Source organism: Sarcophilus harrisii, chromosome 2 (genome assembly GCF_902635505.1).
Source record: "Sarcophilus harrisii chromosome 2, mSarHar1.11, whole genome shotgun sequence".
NCBI classification, from domain to species: domain Eukaryota; kingdom Metazoa; phylum Chordata; class Mammalia; order Dasyuromorphia; family Dasyuridae; genus Sarcophilus; species Sarcophilus harrisii.
The window spans coordinates 280,188,784-280,211,693 of NC_045427.1; the positions used below are offsets into that span (position 1 = coordinate 280,188,784).

The 22,910-nt window shown below is 31.9% G+C and overlaps 1 protein-coding gene across 4 annotated transcripts in view; it reads right to left on the reverse strand.

The window, feature by feature from the left end:
- CATSPERB (cation channel sperm associated auxiliary subunit beta) overlaps positions 1-22,910 on the reverse strand; it is a 164,436-nt gene that overhangs the window by 24,496 nt on the left and 117,030 nt on the right. For 3 of the 4 annotated variants that reach the window (XM_031952284.1, XM_031952283.1, XM_031952285.1), the window contains 6 exons: positions 17,101-17,291; positions 12,164-12,505; positions 8,765-8,904; positions 7,557-7,754; positions 4,022-4,132; positions 402-512 (listed from right to left, as the gene is read on the reverse strand). In XM_031952284.1, coding sequence (XP_031808144.1) covers positions 402-512; positions 4,022-4,132; positions 7,557-7,754; positions 8,765-8,904; positions 12,164-12,505; positions 17,101-17,291 — 1,093 coding nt within the window. The remainder of the gene's footprint in view (positions 1-401; positions 513-4,021; positions 4,133-7,556; positions 7,755-8,764; positions 8,905-12,163; positions 12,506-17,100; positions 17,292-22,910) is intronic. The other variant, XM_031952286.1, reaches the window with a different exon arrangement.

The window sequence follows — 22,910 nt, forward strand, 5'->3', positions numbered from 1 at the left end:
TGAAAGGCCATTCAAAAGAAAGAATTCAGTCTATCTCCATCAGCCCCAATGCTAATGATGGAATAGCAGATAAGATTCTACTCTCTCTCCTGGAACACAATAACAATAAACCATTGTTAATAGCAGACTATTTCTGAACCTAGTATGGCTATATGCTTTATACTTCAAATACCTGTGTAAAATGACTCTCATTTATTTATTCTTATCTATAGACCTCCCTGTCCCATAGAAATTTATTTTCTCTATAGACCAAGTCATGACTTTTAATAATTAATATTTTTGTTGCTTGTTCTATAAATTGTAAGCAGTGAATCTTATTTTCTTATATTTTGTTTTTGTAAAAAAAAATTTTAGTATCTTGGATTTAAATCATTAGTTTCCAGGGTAGCAGATTCTTTTACCTTTTCCCTGCAATCTGAGAAATCAGTACTGTAAGAAAACTTCTCAACAATGGAACAATTACAGTCTGCTCGAGAGGACTTATTCAAACACTGCTTATACTTTCCAGTTACCTAGAAAAGAAACAAAAAGGATGAGAGAACACTTTCTGTTGGAAGACCATATCTTAGTTCTGACAACAAAGAAAACTTCAGGAAACATATCATCAGTGTTTTGTTTGGCTCTGGAAACTTCATCCTGTTTCATCATCACCTTTATCATATAATAATAGGTAGCTTTTACATAACCCTTTAAGGTTTGCAAAGAGCTTTACAAATATGAACGCCTTTGATCTTTACAACAAAGCTGGGAAGTAGAAGCTTCTATTATCATCCCCATTTTATAGATAAGAACTTTGAGGCAGACTGGTTAAATGATTTGCCCATGGTCATACATAGTAAGTGTCTAAGATTGAATTTAATTCATATGCAGATTCAGTATTTTAGCTATTGCCCCATCTAGCTGCCTTTAACTACCATATGATATTACCAATTCAGGTTTGCCACTATTTTATTCCTCTTTCCCACATATTGATGCAGACTAATAGATTTTAAGATTATACCTTAGTTTTGGAATATTTATATAAATATAAACTGTGAAGCTTTCAACCTGAATCAGTAGTAGTACAGGCCCACAGCTGAGACTCAGATGCTGCAGCTGACCTCCAAGCTCAGATCAGGGATAGAAGGGAAAATTAAACTGATGGAATTTTTATTCCTACATACTTATGATTGATTGATTAAAGTTGAGTAAAATTTTTCACTATAGTCTGTCAAACTTTTCACTATGGTCTGTCAAAATCTTTCCATTCTCATATTAAAAAACCAATTTAGGAACTAAGGGGAATAAGGCAGAAATTTGCTTGAGTTCTCCCAACTGGTCCTCAAGTCAATTTTATAATAGTGACTCAAAATAAATTCTGGAGTGGAATAACCAACAAAAGGATGATGTGAAGCAATTTTTCAACTCAAGACAACTCAATGAGACAAATGACATGAGTGTAGAAGGCAATCTGGTAAGCAGGCATTCTCAGCAAGCAGTTTCTCAATTAATAAATGATCAAAGGACATAAATATAAAAAGAATATTTTTAAGGCAAAGAAAAAAGTATCTATTGTCATATCAAAAAGTTCTCTAAAATATTATTATTGTTCTATAGAATGTAAATTAAAACAACTCTGAGGTACCATCTTATACCTATCAGATTGTGTAATACAACAGAAAAAGAAAATAATAAATGTTGGAGGAGGTATAGGAATATTAGGACACAAATGAATTATTGGTGGAATTGTGAACTGATTCAATCCCTCCGGAGAATAATTTGCAACTATGCCCAAAGGGCTATAAAACCTTGACCCAGTAATACCACTACTAAGTCTGTATCCCAAAGAGATCAAAGAAAAGGGAAAAGGGGAAATTTGAACAAAAATGTTTATATCACCTATGGTGCTATAGCACCATATAGCACATTTTATGGTGACAAAAGGTCTGTAAATGTAGAGAATGCCCATCAACCAGAGAATGGTTGAACAAATTGTAAGATATGATTGTGATGGAATATTACAGTTTATCAGAAATTATAAGCAGGATGATTTCAGAAAAACCTGGAAAGATTTATAAGAACTGATTGCAGAGTGAAGGGAGTAGAAAAATAACATAGTAGTATGCATAGTATGCATAACTGCATAGTAACAGTAACATTGTACAATGGTCAATTGCTAATGACTTTCAACACCAAGAAATTCTAAAGGATTCAGGATGAAAAATGCTGCCTACCTCCAGAAAAACTATTGATAAAAACTGAATGCAATACAAAGCACATTACTTTCCATTTTTTTTCTTTGTTGGAAGTAGAGGGTGATCTGTGTTTTCTTTCAGAATATGACTAATATGGAAATATGTTTTATAAGATTCTACATATATAACATGTCAAATTGCTTACCATCTCAGGGAGGGAAGAGGAGGATGAAAGGAAGAGAAATTAGAACTCAAAATTTAATTAAAAAAAACAAGGATTAAAGATTGTCTTTATATGCAATCGGAAATAAATATACATATATGTAGAGGGCAGCAGATAATGGGGAAACTCTGGGAAAGGCATACTTGAAGCAAGGATACTTACAACAGTGTATTTTCTCAGTGTGATTGATGAGATAATGCTTTTCTAGTTCACATAAATTTGATATGATATAATGATGTAATCACTCTAGTAGGATAAAATCACTCTAGTTGGCATATATTTAGTGTGATGTAATAATAATCAGACTGAGGTATTTAAGGGCTGAGAGGACTGGAGACAAAAACAAAACCTAAAGCTGGAGCACAAGCTTGAGTTCGATCTCAGACTCAGACTCGGTCGCAGACTCGGACAAAGACACAGACACAGAGGAATCAGGCAGAAAGGAGATACAGAAGATGGAGACAGAAACAGAGATCCTTCTGGTGGTTCATCCAGAGATCCTCCAGAGAGTTAGTCCAGACATTACACATACATACATATACACACACACACACACACACACACATATATATATACACATATGTAATTTTAAAAAAAACATGTAGTGCAGTGTAGAGAGTGAAGGATCCCCTTTCTAACATTTACTAGCATTATGATTATGATAAAGCTACTGATAAAGCTACCTGGCAAGTTTGAGGTTCAGTTTCCTCATATGAAAATAGAAATAATTCTTGAACTACCTACCTCATAATATTTCTGCAAGAAAAGCACTTTATATGAAACACGTGTCCTCAAAATGTCCATTATTGTTTTCCTTTTCTTGTTTCTTAGGCCTAATAAAATTAATTTTTTTTATTTTTTTGCTTTTATATTCTACATTTAACCTCCCTCTCCTGTTCACTACTTATTTTTAGTACTGAACTTAACTGCCTTTTTCTGTGGCAATACTAAGAACCTCATTACATCTTTTTCTAAAAGGTTTTTGATTTTTTTTTATTTCAGCATTCTTGGGTTTACATATGAATCCTGAGCCATCAAACCCCCAAAATGAACAAGACAGACTTGGGCTGGAAACAAAGAAGGAAGGAATAAAGTAAGGAAGGAAGAATGAATGGCTAGAAGGAAGGAATGAAGAAGACAAGGAAAGAAAGAAATGAGGGAGAGAGGGAAGGAAGAAAGGAGGGAAGGAATATAGAAGAGAAAGAGCATATTGAAGGGCGATATAAAAAATCATGAATGAGAGAAGAAATGTAACATCTGGGGAGTGATGTTACATGGGGAACAAGATAAATCACAGGGAAAATAAGAGTAGGACATGTTATTATATACTTGAGTTTTGTTTTTAATTTCTTCCCTTCTTGGACCAAAGACATACAGAATATTGTGGACTAAGAAAAATTAAAACAATAAGATTATAAATCTTGCCTTATATTACATTTGTGCTTTATTTTTTCTTTTTGAAATAAAATGTCAGTGAAAAAAAAGTTTCAAGGGAATACATCATCAATAATATATTGTTGATTTTAAGGATATTCAAAAGTAACTATAGAGAATCTTTTTATTATTACAATGACTGTAGTCTAGAGTACACAAAAACCTTATATGATCATTGAAAATAACTTACTTTTGATTCAGGAAATAAATTTCTTGGCTTGGGTTTGCTGGGATCAGCATTATAAAAATTGTCGGTGAGTGGAATAGCTATTCCCAACTGGGACGGAGGTCTATAGTTTTCCTAGATGGAATTAAACATAATCATACAAATGTACTTAGTAAGTAAGTATATCCTAATGTTACCTCAACAACATTTTTATTAGGCTTACTTAAAATGTTCTTACTTTCTCTACCCAGGAACTGTTATTACTGTTTTTTGCTTTATCTTCTAGACTTCCTTAACTCTATTCTCTGGGCCTACATTTTTTTGTTAGGTCACATTTTGAGTTAGGTAGATGTAGGAAATCTAAGTAAAGTATACATGATTTGCCCTTTTATTATGAACACACTAGGATTGAGGTTTCTGTGCACTTGCACTTGAAATAAGAAAAGGTTAGGATCTAACTGGACTTGAAACATAGAACCCAGGGAGCCTAAATTTCCAAGATTCCCAAGTAGGAGTACTATTTAGAAATTGTTGAAAGAATTTATTTCAAAATAAGTGAACAGTAGGAATGAGGGTAAAAGGAGAAAAAAAATATTATCTCAGAGATAAACTTTAAGCATAGGAGTTATTAACATGTTTGCTGTTAATGTATGAAAATTAAATTAATTTAAATTAATTAAATTTAAGTTTAAATTTAATTTTATGAGTTTAATTTAGTCATTGTGTTATTATTCATGAGATTAATGAATTGTTGCTTGCAAATAAAATCTTTGATATAAAATTTCTTGATATTGCAAACATAATTACTTTTCATTGATCTAGCTGTTCCAATCCAATGTAAAAAACTTCAAAGACAGACATAGTTTCTTCTGTTTATTTCATTTTGTCTCATTTTGTTTTAAATAGGCTGAGCAACAAACACAATGCTTTTCACATAACAGGTATAAAACATTGTGCTTATTGATGAAAATGTAAATTACTGTTGGTAAATGTGTTTCAATTAAATTGAAATATATTATTTAATTTTGTCTTAAGAATTAAATTATTGATCTTAAAAAAAAATCTCACATGGATTAACAATGGTCTCAGGAAGAACTGACAGAGGACAAACTTTTTATTAGTTGGAGAAAGTTGTCCATTCTAGTCCTAGAGCACTTTCCAGCTTTTTCTGAGAAAGGTCTTCATAGTGTAGTTCCATTCATTCCTTTAAAGAAGATGTCCAACACTATAAGTATCCCCTATTCAAAATGCACATTCCAAAGTCAAATAGAAATTCTATTGGGCATTATATGTAATTTGGGATCATTCTTGCAACTACTTTTTCTCATTTAGTATAAAGACAAATGAATTTGTAAAAATGAGCTTGTTTCATACCAGCTAAGTCCAACAATTTATTGTTTAAATTATACAAGTCTATAAAGTATCATATTTGCCAAGATTTTCACTCTTCATCCACTTAACATTTCTGTTTTGCTCAGTCTTTTGCTACAAAACAGACTTACAGCGTACAGCTTTCTACAAAGTATAAGTTAATGTAATTATTTAGGGATTTGTTTGCACTATTAGATCAATTCCAATTTTAGTGTGTAGTTGTTTACTGGTATGTCCTATATGCTTGGTCATATTGTTATTATGTCCTTTTAATGGTATATGATAGTCAAGGTAATGCGTTATTGAAAAGAGAAACATTAATTGTCCATAGTACAGGAATGATCTATTTATCAAGACTGCTCACCACTTCGTTGTTTCAGAATATGGCTGCTAATATGAAGTAAAAATAATTTCTTAGGAGGATGAATTAGTTAATATTAAAAGATATTTAATAAAACTTATGGAGCACATACATTTCTACTCAAAACCTGATGTTTAGTAATGATGCATACTGGTGCCTTGCAGCAAACTAGAAGTAAAACCAAAAGGCAGCAGTCAGCCTGGCATGAAGGCAAGAGGAAAAACAATGACAACTAAGAAGAGGCAAGGGAAAAACTAATAAAACACTGCCGGTAGAAGTCATTACATTTAAGGACTAGCAGCCATACTCATTTGTAGATGTCCTCTTAAATCCTTACTGTACTATTACCAAAAACAATACAAATTATAGTTTCTTGAAAACATATCCTAGTTATTATTTTTGTATGCCCTCAATGTCTGGTGTTGAATAGTGCATATTATAGATGTCTAATAATTATTTTTTAAAATGAATAAATGGCAAAGGATGTTCATAGTAATTATGTCTAGCCATCATGAAAATGTTAAATAATGTCTAAAATGCTACAGATAAGATTATGAATAGTACATTTTATAAACATTTTCATCTGGACCTATCTTGTATTTAACACTTGTTATTCCTGTAAACACATTATTTTTCTGCTTGAAGATTCTAAGCTCCTACGAGACTGGCTCTGTGCTACTTTTCATCTCTATTTCTAATACCTAGTAAATTATATTTTTGGATATAGTTGGTGCTTCTATATTTATTAAATTTGTATTTTAAAGAAAAATAAAAGGTTTGCCAAAAAGGTAAACATTCATTATATTTTTAGAAAATGTATATATATAAACTATTGTATTTTATAAGGTTGCAGGATGAGAGTGAAGTTGAAGACAATTCATTAGACCTATTAGGCCATAGATCATCTGTTTCAATTTAGAGTTGAAGCTTTATCTTTCTATGTGATGATTTATATTTTTCTAATCGTTTTCTCTTTAGACTGAATCTTATATAAAGTAACCATCAAAAGCAAATTTAAATAAGTCTCTATGAATGCAGTGTTTGGGAAAGGGATGAAATATCTGAAAAGATACTTTGACAAATTCTCTCCATTACAAACATAAATCTGAAAACTTTGTTAATGAGCAGAAATTTTTTATTGAGTTAATAAGAACACATCAAGTTTAGGAGAATTTTTTATAGAAATCAATATTCATCGTGCATGTTTGAATTCAAATGAATAAAACTAGTCATAACACTGAAATTTCAGGGTTATAAAGCAGGAAATAAACATTTGGAGACTGAAAAAATGTAATTGTGATTGCCAAAGATAATAAAATTTTAAAGTTTACTATATTTAGTGATTGAAAGTACTTTCAATTCATAATTCAGAAGCTTCCAGATGATTCTTTTCCTCCCCAAGTGAGTCAGGATGTGACAGGAAATGAGATTCCCTTTAATCTGGACTACCTGCAATCCAAATAGGGTCCTGAAGTATATCCTCCCATTTAACAAAAGTTTTAATTATGTTTTGTATTATTTTCACAATGAAAACTAAAGAATCTTTTTGAAATGATGTTTTTGTTGTTCACTCTCATTATGTGAACAGTTAATTCTGATTGAGTTAAAATATTTCTTGTTTGAAAATTACTATTCTAGAAAATTTATTTATTCCAGGTTTCTATCAAAAGTCATTAGCACCTTTTCTAAATAGTACCATTGAAATAAAACTATTAAAAGGGTTTTTGAACATCTCAGAAATATGCCTAAAAAATAGCTGGTTATGTATTAGTTAAAAAAAAAAAAAAAAAAAAAAGCATAGTTGTTCTTAGTATAATCTATCCTTACCGGCAAGGTTTTGATCATATTGAAACCATATTGATTTTTATGTATTCCTGTTTCCCAGTCAGACATGGAAATTTTCTGATTAGGAATAAGATACATGGTTTTGATATAACTACAGCTGCTCTTCAGTGTTAATATAATTGTTGTTGTATAGCAAAATGTTGATGCTTGCCAAACTACGAACGAAATTGAAGTCATACCCTAGGAAAGAGTCATATAATTTATCTCCAATTAATGAACCCAAAAGAAGAAAAAGGTTAATATTTGAACATTAACAAAATAACTTTAACAGAAATAAAGAATAGGTTGTAAAAAAAAGCATTATCTATTCCTTTTAGGGGGAAAATAGCTATTAACATAGTTTATTAGTTGTGAAAAATTAGTAATAACAGGTAGATCTTATTTTAACAAAAGCTTTTAGAGATATAACAAACCATTAAAACATGCCCCTGCTGACAGGCTCATTAATATTGCTTTTAAATTTTTAATAATAATAGTAGCTACAAAAGTAATAAAAAGTTTCCAAAGGGTATTATATATTTTAAATTGCTTGATTTTCACAATTATCCTACAAGGTCAGTGCTACTATTTTTTCTATTTTGTAAATGGAGAAACGAAGCTAAATGATAGCTAGTTAAGTGCCTAGAAATGATTTTCACTCAGATTTCCCTCCAGTATTAGTTATATGCACTGAGCTTCCTAGATATGACAAATCATGTTGAATTTGAAATTCAGATTTATTGAGGTTGTGCAAGGAGAAAAACCATGGGAATTCACTTTATTTTTCTCACATACAAAAAAAGAAATCTCTGTCTCCAATTTTAAATGCTGATGAAGTACTAACCCCAATTATCAAGAGAGTATGTTTTTCACTTGTCTAGCAATACCTACACCTAGGTCTCTGACTCCAGAGTAATGATCTCAGTCCCTCTAGTTTGTGTTTGGATATTCCTTATCTTTTCTTAGATTTCTTACTCATCAAGATGTCCCTGGAACTGATTCATGGATCACCTCTAAAAAAGGAGAAAATGGAGAAATGGAGCTATTTGTACAAATAGAGCTAGAAATGTGCCTAGAAATGGATATGCCAAGAAAAGGGAGATTTTTATTCCATGATAAAAAAAAGTATTGGCACCTTTTTCTCCAATGTGAAATAGACCATATGAAACAAGAGTTTTTAAAAACCTGTTATGGGGGAAATTTTATCTTACTTGTCGTAAATATCTATTGATAGTTGTAATTTCAATTATGTAACTGTCAGTGTCATCCCAATAACCAAGAGACTTTATCTCCATCAAATTAGGACGTCCAGCAAATACTTCTACATGTGGCATTTGAAATAGCTGTGCACCTGTGGAATAGAGAATCACAATTCATCAGGTATTGAATTTATTCAAGGGATTAGCCATCAGTTGCATAGCATTTCAAAATTAAATCTACCAAAGTTAATGTGTGTCTAATTGTGAAGGAAAGGAATTGCAAATAAGTTATCCAAACACTACTTATTTGGCTAATCAATTTTTTTTTTTGTTAAAATCTAAGGTTAGAGACAATTTGTTCATTTATTTTCAATTTTCTTTCTTTTCTCTCTCTATTCATATCTTCATTTTGGGGGTGTGATAGGTATTTTATACCTCTACATTTATTTAATTTTAATTTGATTACTTTTGAAGTAGTTAGGTAGTGAAGTAGTGAGGCAGGCCCCAGAGCTTGTGCTCCCCAGGGATACCTTTCTATCTAAGATGATGTGAAGAAGGGATCATAAACCCCAATTCCAATTAGCAGATGACTGTGGGAAGAAGGTCCAGAAAATGCAACTTTATCATCTGGACTTGTCCGGTTGATTCCAGACCGAGTACTGAAAGGCTAGAAGGCAGGGAGGGAGGGAGAAGAAATTGGAACACAAAGGTGTATTACAAGGTGAATGTTGAAAACTATCTTTTCATGTATTTTGAAAAATAAAAAAATTATTATCAAAAGATGTAGATTGAAATGTTCAGTTGGCAGTTGGCAATGTAGGACTGGAGTTCAAGAGATTAGGACAAAAGAAAGGTTTGTTGATATTAATTAGCTGTTTTAAATAATTAGGAAAGATTTTAATTATAGCCAGAATGTCTTCCATTTATATATGTCATGTGGCACAGGTTCCTCAAAATAGGTCAACTACCTGTGAAAAGGTACACTACTCGCAGATAGGTTGACTCATATATTTGGTGTCAAATTCAAATAGCCCCTAATTTGTGCAAGCCACATTGAAAATGTAGAAAACCACAAATTAACATTCTCTAAATTATATTGCATTTTTATTTGTTTTATAAAACATTTCCAAATTCAGAAAAAGAGAGATGGAAAAAAAGAAGAAGATATGAGAGGACAATTAAAGCTCTAGAGGAAATATTTTGAATAAAGGGTTATGAAGAGTGAGCGCAAAATCTTTTCGAGGATGCAAATTGCCTGAAAAAAATAGAACGGGAGAGAGGAGAGAGATCTTGCAAGGGAACAGAGGGAAGACAGAGTTCTCAGTTGCTTAAAGAGGAGTGGGAAAAGAATGAGGTAACAGAGTTTCCAGGGGTTTTCAGGTGGGAAGCAGGAGAATTAAGGGAAAAAACATCTATAGACACAATAAGTCAGGCAATAGGATATTTAGACAATCTTACACAAAATCTTGAGCCTATAGCTGCTATTCAAGGTTGCCTTTGTCAAGGTTGGTTTTTGTGGTTACTGGTTGCCACAGATGTCTCTAAATTCCACAAAGAATCAGTGGTATGTGAAGCAGTTTGGATCTTCAGAAACCTTTCTGATTGGCTACTTGTGTAACTCTGGCAGGCTGGTAGAGTCATTACAGAGCCCATGTTAACACAGCTAACTCTAAAATAGCAAAGATTGTTTTTGATAGAAGGAACACTACAATATTTCTACATCCAATTTGTGTGTATTTCTAGTCCCTTTGACCAGTTGAAATAAAAGTGAGATTCAAGTGATGCACATTCCTAGCAATCCTTCCATATTGGCATAAAACTTGACTTAGCAACCTGTGTCTTAAAAAACTTCCCTATCTTTTCCCTTAATGTCTCTTTTCCTCCCTCTCTTTTTTAAAACATTTCTATATAAAAAAAAAACTGTTTATACTTTTTGATATTTCTTTTTCTAGAATGACTAACTCAATGGCCTTTTATGACAATACAATTCAACAAGATTTCCTTTAACATAATTTGTCTTGATTAGAATGTTTTTGTATATTTTTTTTGAAGGGAATAAGGGATTGAATAATTTGCTGAGAGTCTCACACAGCCAATAAGTATCTAAGGATGGATTTGAATCCAGGTCTTCTTGACTCCAGCATTATTATTCTATCTGTTCTATCACCTACCTGCCCCTTGGTTGGAATTTAAACAGTTCATCCTTATGAAAGTTTCTTCTGATTATTCATTTGACTTTGTAGTTCAATAATTCTATTTTTAAGTAAACTTTATTTTTAAGCTCTATAACACTAAAATGTTCTCATAAAAATGTTTTACATATACTACTGGAAAATGTATTTCAAAGAAGTGAAATGCAGAAACTTCATTTATATGTATATATACATTTATTTTATTATATTATACATATGTATATGTATCAATTTATTTACTAGCTCAATGTGTGTGTATATTTATGTCTTATAAAAAACTCAGCTAGTAAATAATTGGAAGCAAAGTAAAGCTCATCAATTGGCAAATGATTGCACAAAATATGCAATATTATTATACCATAAGAAGGAACATGAAAAATTAAAAGAAATTCAAGAAATTTTATAGCAAGTGAAACAAATAGAAATAGGCAAAACTGGTGGAAAAAATTTACATCCTAAGTATCTAAGTCTTAGTCTGCAAAACTTCCAATTGCTATGTGGACCAGACTAAAATGTATTTGGCAAACTTAAAACAAAATCAATGAAAAAAAGAAATAATATTAACTTGTGATTTTCTAAGTCAATATGTGGCTGTGGGGACCAGTTTGTATTTGAATATGACACAACAAATTTATACAATTATTGCAATATTTTAAGAGAAACAAAATTTGAAAAACAAGAAGTATAATAAATACTAATTGATTAAGATAAAATAAATCTTGCCTCTCTTGACTAAAATGCAGTAACCTAGGTATGGAATGAAAGATACTTGTCATACATAGAAATTTGCTTTCCAAGGTTTTTACTTTTATGTTTATAATTGTGCTTCCTTGTTACAAATGAGGATACCATTGTACTATATTATGAAGTCTTTGAGGTTTCTGACTGGTTAAAAAAGAACACTGACAGAATTGTGATCACAAAATATTTGAAATGACAAATACACAAAGAAGTTATAGATATATTCCTTTTTGAGAAAAAATATATTCCAACATAATTATGTTTTTAAGTTGGTTGATGATTGCAAATATTAGATAACCAAATGAAATGACAAATTTTCAGGAAAATAAACAGGGAGGAATTTTAGATTCTGAAATAGTGACTATAATACAGAATAATCCAGATGTGAAAAACCACATTTCACATTCAAAAAAAAGGAAAATATCTCTTTATTTTCTGGCTATTATTTACAAATTTTAAGAAAAAGAATTAAGCTCACCTTTACTTATCCTTGGAATTATCTTAATTTTAAAAGTGTAGGAAGCCCCTAGATCCATGTATTTAACAATACTTTTTGATGTTTGGATATCATCATGTTGAATCCAATGGTTACAAATGGTGGGAGAAATAGACCATGTAGAATCATAATGCATTGAAAAGTCATATATAAACCATTCATTAGATTTAAAAGTCTTATTCAAAGGAACTCTTGTAGGCATTGTAGCAAGAGCGAGAGCTGTCTTATAATCAGGAAGCTTAATAAGAAGGAAGCTGCTATAACCAGGAATCACTATAGTCTTCAGAATGTCAGAACGTCTAAATAAAAACATGTTTCCTAAATCTAAAGAAAATATAAAAATTATTTTTATAAGAGTAGATAGATACTTTTACACATATAACTTATTATTTTAATAGATAAATGTATTATAACTTTAAACTATGGGCTTTAAACCTAAGGCTAAATTATTTTATATCATAATCGTAAGTTCCAAAACAGAGTCTTAATACATTACCCTAGAATCTGAGTAGGAAGGGAACATAAAGTCAATTGGCAAAACCTATGTCCATTTTATTATTGTTCTCAATGCTTTTCCAAATAAATGATCTTTTATCTTCCTTTCCAGTGACTGGGAATTTAATACTCAAGTGGGCCAATTCCATTTAGACATTTCTAATGTTAAATGTTCTATATTATAGTGAGTTCTGATCTTTTATTGAGCTTCAATCTTCTTCCTCCACTCATTGCTATCAATTTTTCCTTCTGATGGACATTATAAAGAACAGGTCTTCCCCCAAAACCTGGTTCATATAAAAATTATGCAACTATTCAAAGTTATTTTGTAGTGTGTATCATTATCATTTTTTTCTTTTAAAAGACATTTCTTAAGGGGCATGCCATATTGAGATTTGACATATATATTTCCCCCCTCTCCCAGGCAATTGAGGTTAAATGACTTGGCCAAGGTCACACAGCAAGTTAATTGTCTGAGACCAGATTTTGAACTCGGGGTCCTCCTGATTTTAGGGCTGGTACTCTATCCACTGTGCCACCTAGCTGCCTCTATATGTATAATTTTAATGTGGTTATGGTCCCTTTTATCATAGTTTTATTTTTTAAAGTATTATTGAAGAGGTGGAGCCAAAATAGTGGACTAAAAGCTGGGACTTATCCAAGCTCTGTATCAAACCCCTCCAAATATCTTTTAATAATGACTCTAAACCAATGTAGTGTAACAATTTTCCAGCAGAAGACAACTTAGGTCAGCAAGAATGGTTGCACAAGACTGGAAATGTAATCCCAGTGTAGGCCATGCCAGCTGAACCTGGGTCCCAGCAAACAAGGAGCAGGGATTGGATATTTTAAATCTGAGATGGCAATCTAGAACTCTCAACCCACAAATGCCAAGAATGACTTAGAAGGTTATCAGGAAACTGATAATACTGGAGTGTGAGGGGAGGTCCAGCAAACAAGGAGTGGGCTTTGGGAGCCACTGATTCAATAATGGCAGCAGCAGCAGTGGTAGTGGCAGTGAAAGCAGCAGTAGCAGCTTCCAGAGGGCTCAGCCCAAAGGTAAAAAGATGAAAACTGCTTAGAAGACTACAGGGGTCTCTTTGTTAGTTCTGAGGCAAAACATTGTTCCCTTACCCATGTTCCAATTTGGGTAGCAATGTTGGCTAACAATGCAGGTCCCTAGAGGTATCTTTGAAAACAGATGCACAAAATCCCTGCAGTTTGGGAGAGTGCATCCTTCACCCTGGAAATAGAGCCTTACATTAACCAAAAGATTAAAAACCAAATAAAAGATTGGGAAAATGAGCAAAGAACAAAAAAGATTCTGATTACAGAGTTACCATATGATAAGGAAGATCAAAATACCCACTCAGAATAAAATAGCAAAAGTCAAAGAGTCTACATCCAAAGCCTCCAAGAAAAATAAGAATTGGGCTCAGGCCATGGAAGAGCTAAAAAGGGATTTTGAAAATCAAGTAAGAGAAGTAAAGGATAAGTTGGCAAGAGAAATGAGAGTGATGTAAAAGGAAATACAGAAAGCTAATGAGAAGAAGGCCTTAAAAAGCAAAAGTTGCCGAATGAGAAAGGAAATATAAAAGCTCACTGAGGAAAATCATTCCTTAAAATTTAAATTTAAGCAAATAGATGCTAATGACTTTATAAGAAATAGTAAAACAAAACCAAAAGAATGAAATAATAGAAAACAATGTGGAATATCTCACTAGAAAAATGTGAAAAATAGATCCAGGAGAGATAATTTTTAAATTATCTGAAAGCCATGACCAAAAAAGTGCCCAGATATCATCTTCAAGAAATTATCTGATATTCTAGAATCAGTAGGTATATTAGGAATTGAAAGACTCCACCCATCACCTTCTGAAAGAAATCCAGGTATATTATAGTCAAATTCTAGAACTCCCAGGTCAAGAAGAAAATATTGAAAACATTCAGAAAGAAACAGTTCAAGTATTATGGAGTCACAGTCAGGATAAGATTTAGCAGCTTCTACATTAATGGATCAAAAGACTTGAAATTTGATATTCTGGAGAGCAAAGGAGCTAGGAGTACAACCAAGAATCACCTACCCAGTGAAACTAAGTATACTCTTTGCGGGGGGATGAATATTCAATGAATTAAAGGACTTTCAATCATATTTGATACAAAATCAGAGCTGAATAGAAAATTTGACTTTCAAAATATAGGATTCAGGAGAAGCATAAGGGGATAATCAGGAAAAGTAAATCATAAGAGACTTTGTATAGATTATCTATTTACTTTCTCATTGTTAGGCAGTTAGAGAGAGTATTATCTATAGCAAAGGAGACAGTAGTGAGTTCAATATGAAAGAGTAATATTAAAAAATCAAAATTAAAGAGTAGAAGGGAGTATATTAGGAGAAAAGAAAAGACAAAAGTGGATTTGTGTAAATTATCTGCCACAAAAAGAGGGGGGAAAGTTTTTGTAGTGAAGGAAAAGAGGAGGAAAGAAAGGAGAGTGAATGAACCTTACTATCATCAGAATTGACTCAACAAGAACATAACATACACAAAATATGGTTATTGAAATCTATATTATCCCATATGAGGGGTCAAATACAAAACACTTTTGAGGAGGGAACAGAGTAAAAGGAAGAAAAATAACAAAATAAACAGTTGCTGAATATAATTAGCAATAGTAATTTTGAAAAGAATTTTGGAGCAAGTTTCTCTGATGAAGGCTTCATTTCTCAAATGTATAGGAAACTGAGTCAAATAACTCATTCAACAATTGATAAATGATCAAAAGATGATCTATGCCCAAAGGGCTCTAAATCATGCACATACCACCATTAGGCTTGTATCTCAAAAGAGACTTTTTCAACAAAGGAAAAGGACCTATAGACACAAAAATATTTGTAACAGCCCTTCTCTCAGGAATTTGAAAGGATGTGCATCAATTGGGGAATGACTAAATAAATTGTGGTATGTAATTATACTTATTTTTCTCTAAGAAATGATGAGCAGAATGCTCTCAGAAAAACCTGGAAAGTCCTATAAGAGGTCATGCAAAGTGAAATGTAGTGGTAAATAATAGCAATATTGTGGTATGATCAGCTGTGAAAAGACTTCACTATTCTTGGAAATACAATGAACCAAGAATACACTGAAGAACTTAAAATGAAAAATAATCTCTATATCCAGAGAAAGAACTTATTGAAACATACTTTTTTTTTTACTTTATTTGTCTTAAGGACTTTTTGGGGGGATGAAATTTATATTTTCTTTCATAACATGACTTTTATAGAAATATTTAGCATAACTTCACATGTGTCTTCTCAATGTGGAGGGAAGGGAGACAATCTGGAACTCAAACATTTAAAATGAGTGTAAAATTATTTTACATGTAACTGGGAAAAATAATATATTGTAAAAAAGCATTATTGAACAACATAAATAAAATCAAATTCCCAGGAGCACCAAATAACTGTCACTTATGATAGTATACCAATTACACAGTACCAAATTGTACTAAGTCCAAATTTTCTCTTTTATTCCATTTCTGTGTCATTGCATTTATTGGTTTACTCTTCTATACCACATGTAACAATGATGCTTAAGCCATGGATGAGGAATACCTGTACTCTTGGAGATGATCAATACAAAAGAGAATATAAAAGCCTCCATCAGCTAGATTTAAATGCAAATGATACATCCAGATCTGGCTACAGAGTCAATGAAAAGAAGTTTCATGTGGTAGGAGAATATACAAAAATGTTTTCTTCCAGAAACAGGTGTTTGGTGTTTCCCACAAGACTGTCTCCATGTGGTGAGCTGGTCATGCACCAAAGCCTGGTTATACCTGCTATTCAGATTTCTTGAGGGTGTGTTCATGACATGTGACACCTCCTCACCCCCTTTACTTAATCCTTTTATGTTTGAATGCAATGTATTCTTCCATAATTATATCCATTCCATAGATCCTATCTATTAACAGAAATCCTTATCCAGGCAATGTGCTTCATAGCTTTAGAGTCTCAAGTTCATCTTCTTTATTTGTATACATACATAAATCTATATCTATGTCTCTTTTTGTATTTGTATATGGACATTTGGGATATATGTAGTGTTCAGGGAGGAACTAGCACCTCTGGTGAGAAAGTTTGCCAAGCCCTTTTTAGGGCCACTCATCCACTTTGGTGTCCACTTTTCACCTTTAGTGTCTTGTGGTTCCAAGAAGCTCTATCATGTTCAATTTTGTTATTTCCAATTCCTTAGCTAATAATCCTAAGTAGGAAAGATTTCAGTCCATGAAACACTTGTTGGATTCTAGTGGTCAACCATGATTCACAGAGCCCACTTTGAAACTCACATCTCAATATTAATGTTGGTTCCAAAAGTTAACTTCTTTCTAGCTATCAAATACAGAATACTTAAATCTAAACTTACCATTTAATTGAAGCTTAATTCTATAAAATGGATCATGATCTTTTTCAATGACAATGAAACTCCATAAACAAGGACTATCTATTGGAAGTTCAATTTTAAAAGGTTTCAACACTTCTGTAAAAGCTGACGTAGGAAAACCTACTAGATGATCATGTTTCATAATCTTCATTATGTGAGCAAACCCAGCTGAGCTAAACAAAAATAAATTTCATGTTATTTAAATGATCATAAACACAAGGTTAATATTTTTTCCTCTAGGTCCCTGGAAGGGATGCAATTAAGCAAGATCTGTAAGAACACAAAAGGTGTCTATGTAATGTTTGAAGGAGGTGGGTTGTATTAGAATATTCTGGTAGCTATGTGAACATAGTAAGTGAATTTTTATTCTTTTCTCTAGCCTACTCTTGTCAATCAATCTCTAAGAACTAAATTAAAATTTATTTTGACACGTGGCCTATTTTTATATTTTGACCTAAAATGCTGCAATTTTACAAAATGCATGAAAAAGAAATATTTGGTAATAGATTTTTGTAATCTAAAACTTTTTTTTCAGAAATGAAAATGTCATAATATAAAAGAGTGAATTAGAATGCTAAAAACAATGGGATTATGCTGCAAAATTATCACTTTTAAAAATAGTCAGCAAAATCTCAAATATCACTAGAGAACAAAAAGTTAGGGCACAGGAGCAGACAAAGTCAATAGGTAGAATGGCGTAACGTGTCCCTCAATCAGAGAAGAGATAGGAAGAGTTAGTGGGAAAAGTTAAGGCAGTAAGCTACTAATCAGATATAGCTGATATATGCGCAATTATGTAAAATATTTCCATATTCATCAATTTACATAAGAAGTCTTTAATAAAAGAAAAAATAAAGTGAAAAATGGAATGCTTCAATAAAATTCATTCAAATATCCGTTCTTTCTCTAGAGGCAGAGGGTAGATTTCAACTTTAATCTCTTGAAAATGTCTTGCATCAATGTGGTGTTGAGAATAACTAAGTCATTCACAGGTTTTCATCAAATAATATTGCTATTGCTGTGTACAACGTGATCCTGGCTCCATTCATCTTCTTATTCATCAATTCACATTAAATCTTTCCAGGTTTTTCTGAAATCAATCTTCTTGTCGTTTCTTATGACACAATAATATTCCATTACAAGCATATAACACAGCTTGTTTAGCCATTCCTAATTGATGGACATCTCTTTGATTTCCAATTTTTAGTCACCACAAAAGAACTGTTGCTATAAATACTTTTAGACAAATATGTTCATATATATATGAGATAAAAAGCTAGTCAGCAGTATTGCTGAATCAAAGGAGTTTTACTTTTGGACATAGTTAAAAATTGCTGGGTTTATCATAGATTATTGTAGTCATTCACTGCAGTGTAATTTGTACCTAATCTATGCCACTATACCACTAATCCACAAAATTTAACTTCAGAGGAATGATTATGTAGAAGGGTTCAAAAGTAAGCACAAGAACCTATGATTGGAGGTCTTAATGAGGATAAGAGAAAAATAGTGGGGCTGCAAGAGTGAACTGTATCAAACATAAAAGCAGTTTTTCTGACTATACTTTTTTTCTTACCATCCTTTTCTTTGTAAAGATGGGAGATCGAGAAGAGAAAACAGTTTAAGATTATAAAATTATAAAATGTAGAGAAATAAACAAATCAGTTGAATATAACTATAAATGCAAATGAGATTAATTCACTCGAAATGAAAGAGCATAGCAGACTAGAATATAAAACAAAATATAACAATATGTTGCTTACAAGATACACCATAAAGTCTCATATTAGTTAAAATTAGATTCAATAACTATTGTGAATCAAATGAACTAAAAAAATCAAGAGTTGCAAATCTGACCTCAGGTAAGGCAAAAATGAAAATAGATTTGATTAAAAGAGATAAACATGAAAAACTTATCATGCTGAAAGGTACTGCACATAATTAATTTCAATTATTAATATGTGCACTAAAAAGTGGAGCTATGATGGCTGAACAGAGTCAGGACTACAATTATGTTTTCCCCATATTCCCTTTCAAATGACTTAAAATAATATGTCAAAACAAATTCTTTTTGGAGCAGCATAGACAAAAAAAAAGAGATTGAAATAAGATATTTTTCTGGTCCAAGGCAGGTTAGTAGGAAAAATCTGTGAAACTGTGGTAGAGGCCACCCTCAAGTACAGACAATGGCAAAACCTACAATAGGTCTTTGGGAACTCATAATTCATAGACAATCTCTACGGATCAGGAACCTTGAGTTGATTCTGGGCACAGAATTGAATGATATTTGACAACTTAATTGTCCATATGCACTTTCAGAGCAGACAGGAATGCCAGCACTTGCTGTTCCAGGATATAAGAAACCCAAGGTGATAACAGAAGAGCATTAATGACCTCTCCCTAGATCACACCACTATGGAATTACTGAAAACTCACAAACACTTAAAACTAACAATGAAAACATAGTGTAACAAAGCCTAAGGCTTAAGTCAATGAATCTTTACCTTAAGATGAGCAGAGCCCAGCTATGAAATAAAGAAATAAGCTAAAAATTATGAAACTATAAAAAAACTGACTTTATAATAAAAATCCATTACGGTGATAAAGAAATTAAAATAATTTATTTTATTATTTATTGTTTAAATTTTTGAGGTAACACCTCACATATTATATTGGCTATTATGACAAAAAAGGAAAATTATAACTACTGGAAGGGCTGTGGTTAAATCAGGACACTAACATATTTGGTGTAATTGTGTAGTTATCTAGCCATTCTGGAAAGCAATTTGAACCCCACAAAGCTATTCTGCATATAACTTTTATCCGGGAATAACCTTACTAGGTCTGTATCCTATAGGGGGAAAAAAGGTCTATTTATTAAAAAAAAAAAAAAAAATATATATATATATATATATATATATATATATATACCAACTTTTTTTGGTTGTTGCAAGAATTGGTTATTAAGGGGATGCCTATCACTTAGGGAATCATTGATCATGTGGTCTATAATTGTGATGGAATACTAAGTCTGCTAGAAGAAATGACAGACAGGATGCTTTAAGAAAGCAGGTGTCAAAATAACCTTGGAAATGTTTACATAAACTGCTGTTGTTGTTATTTGTCTTTTTTTTTTCAAACATGCCCAATTCTTTTTTCATGTATATTAACTTTTTAATAGACATTTCTTTATGAATCATTACCTATTCTAATTCTTTTAATTTCTTGTTTTCTTATTGCTACAGACAAAATTTCTACTACAATGTTGAATAATAGGGGTGATAGTAGGCAACATTGTTTCACCCTTGATCTTATTGGGAATGTGTCCAGCATCTCTCTATTACAAATAATGCTTGCTTTGGGTTTTAGATAGATGCTCTTTATTACTTTAGGGGAAACTCCATTCTATGTTCTCAAGTTTTTTTTAATAGGAATTGGTGCTGGTTTTGTAAAAACCATTTTCATTTCTGAAAAAAAGTTTTAGATTACAAAAATCTATTACCAAATATTTCTTTTTCATGCATTTTGTAAAATTGCAGCATTTTAGGTCAAAATATAAAAATAGGCCACGTGTCAAAATAAATTTTAATTTAGTTCTTAGAGATTGATTGACAAGAGTAGGCTAGAGAAAAGAATAAAAATGTGCAAAATTTCTGCATCTAATGAAATTATCATGTAATTTCTGTTGGTTTTGTTATTGATATGGTCAATTATAGCAATATTTTACCTGATTTTGCACCAGCCCTGAATTCCTGGTATAATTTCATCATTTTGTATTTCATCATAATGTATTAAATTGCTGTCTTCTTTTTGCTAATATTTCCTTTAAAAGTTATGCATCAATATTCTTTAAGGAGATTGGTCTGTAATTTTCTTTCTCTGTTTTGGCTCTTCCAGATTTAGGTATCAGTACCATATTTGTGTCACTGAAGGAATTTGGCAGGACTCCTCTATTTCTGGGAGGTTAATTTGTTCTTTTTCTACCTTTTTTAGTTGCATACCCCATTCATTGATCTCCTCTTTCTCTAATTTAATTCATGTCAACTATTTAGAGATATAAAATTTTCCCTAAGATTTGCTTTGTCTGCATCCCATAGGTTTTGAAATGTTGTCTCATTATTGTTATTCTCTTGAAGGAAATTGTTTCTGTGACTCATTATTTGGAATTAGATTATTTAATTTCCAATTGGTATTTAGTCTTTCTTTCCCTGTCTCTTTATTGAATATATTTTTCATTTCATCATGTTCTGAAAAGGAGGCATTAACTATTTCTGCCTTTGTGCATTTGATTGTGAGATTTTTTTTTGTCCTAATTCATGGTCAATTTTTCTGTAGGTGCATGTACTCCAGAGAAAAAGGTATCTTCCTTTCTGTCCCTTTTCAATTTTCTCCAGAGATCTATCATATCTAAGTTTTCTAGGATTCTATTAACCTCCTTAGTTTCTTTCTTGTTTATTTTGTGATTAGATTTGTCTAATTCTGAGAGGGGAAGGTTGAGATCCCACACTAATCTAATTTTGCTATCTACTTCTTCCTATAATTGGCTTAGTATTTTCTCTCAGCATTTGGATGCTCTATCACTTGGTGCATATACATTTACTATATTTACTATTATTACTACTTCATTGTTTATGGTACACTTTAACAAAATGTAGTTTCCTTCCTTTTTTACTTATATGTATTTTTACTTTTGCTTTATCTGAGATATTTTTGCTTCGCTGAAACTTAATAAGTTTGATTCCAACCTTTTATCCTTATTATTCCTATATCTCTGTGTTTCAAATGTATTTCTTGTAAACAACATATTATGGGGTTCTATTTTTTTCAAATAGTTTTTTTTATTCCAATCTACTATTCATTTCCATTTTATGGGAGAGTTTATCTCATTCACATTCACAGTTATGATTATTAGGACTGTATTTATCTCCATCCTGTTTTCTCCCCTGCATTTACTTTTGTTTTTTCTTTTCATTCTGTCCTTTAGTAGTGTTTTCTTTTTAGCCTACTCTGTCTTCTACCTGCCTTACCTGCCATCACTCCTTTTCCCTTCTATTCTTCCTTCTAGAGTTTCTTCCCTCTCTTCTATCTGGCTGCCCCCCCTTTTCTTTCTTTTTTCTCTTCCTACTTCTTTATAGGGTAAGATAAATTTCTGTACCCAACTGAATGATTGAATTATTCCCTCTTTGATGCAAAACTGATGAGAACAAGCTTCATATAATTTTCATCCCTCTCCCTTTTCCCCTCTATTGTAATAAGTCCTTTGTGCCTCTTCATGTGATGTAATTTGTCCTATTATACCTCCCCTTTCCTTTTCTCCCAGGACAGTCATTTTTCCACCTCTTAATGTCTATTTTCTTTGAAATAACATCAGAGTCCATTCATATTCACACTCTCTGTACAGGTATGCCCCCTCTAACTGACCCAATATAGTTCTCAGGAATTATAGATCTCATTTTTTTATCTAGGGATGTAAACAGTTTAACTTTAAAATTATATATATATCCCTTTACCGTTCTATGTTTTTCTTGAGTCCTATGTGTGAAGATCAAATCTTTTGCTTAGTTATGTGTTTTTTTTTCAATTGAAAATCTTACTTCATTGAAGATCCAATTCTTGGCAGTAATCCCAGGTCCTTTACCTTCTGGAATATGGTATTCCAGATCCTCTGATCCTTTATTATAGACACTGACAGATCCTGAGTAATCCTGACTGTTGCTCTTTAATACTTGAATTGCTTTTGTCTGGTAGCTTGCAGTATTATTTCCTTGAGATTATAGTTCTGGAGTTTTGCA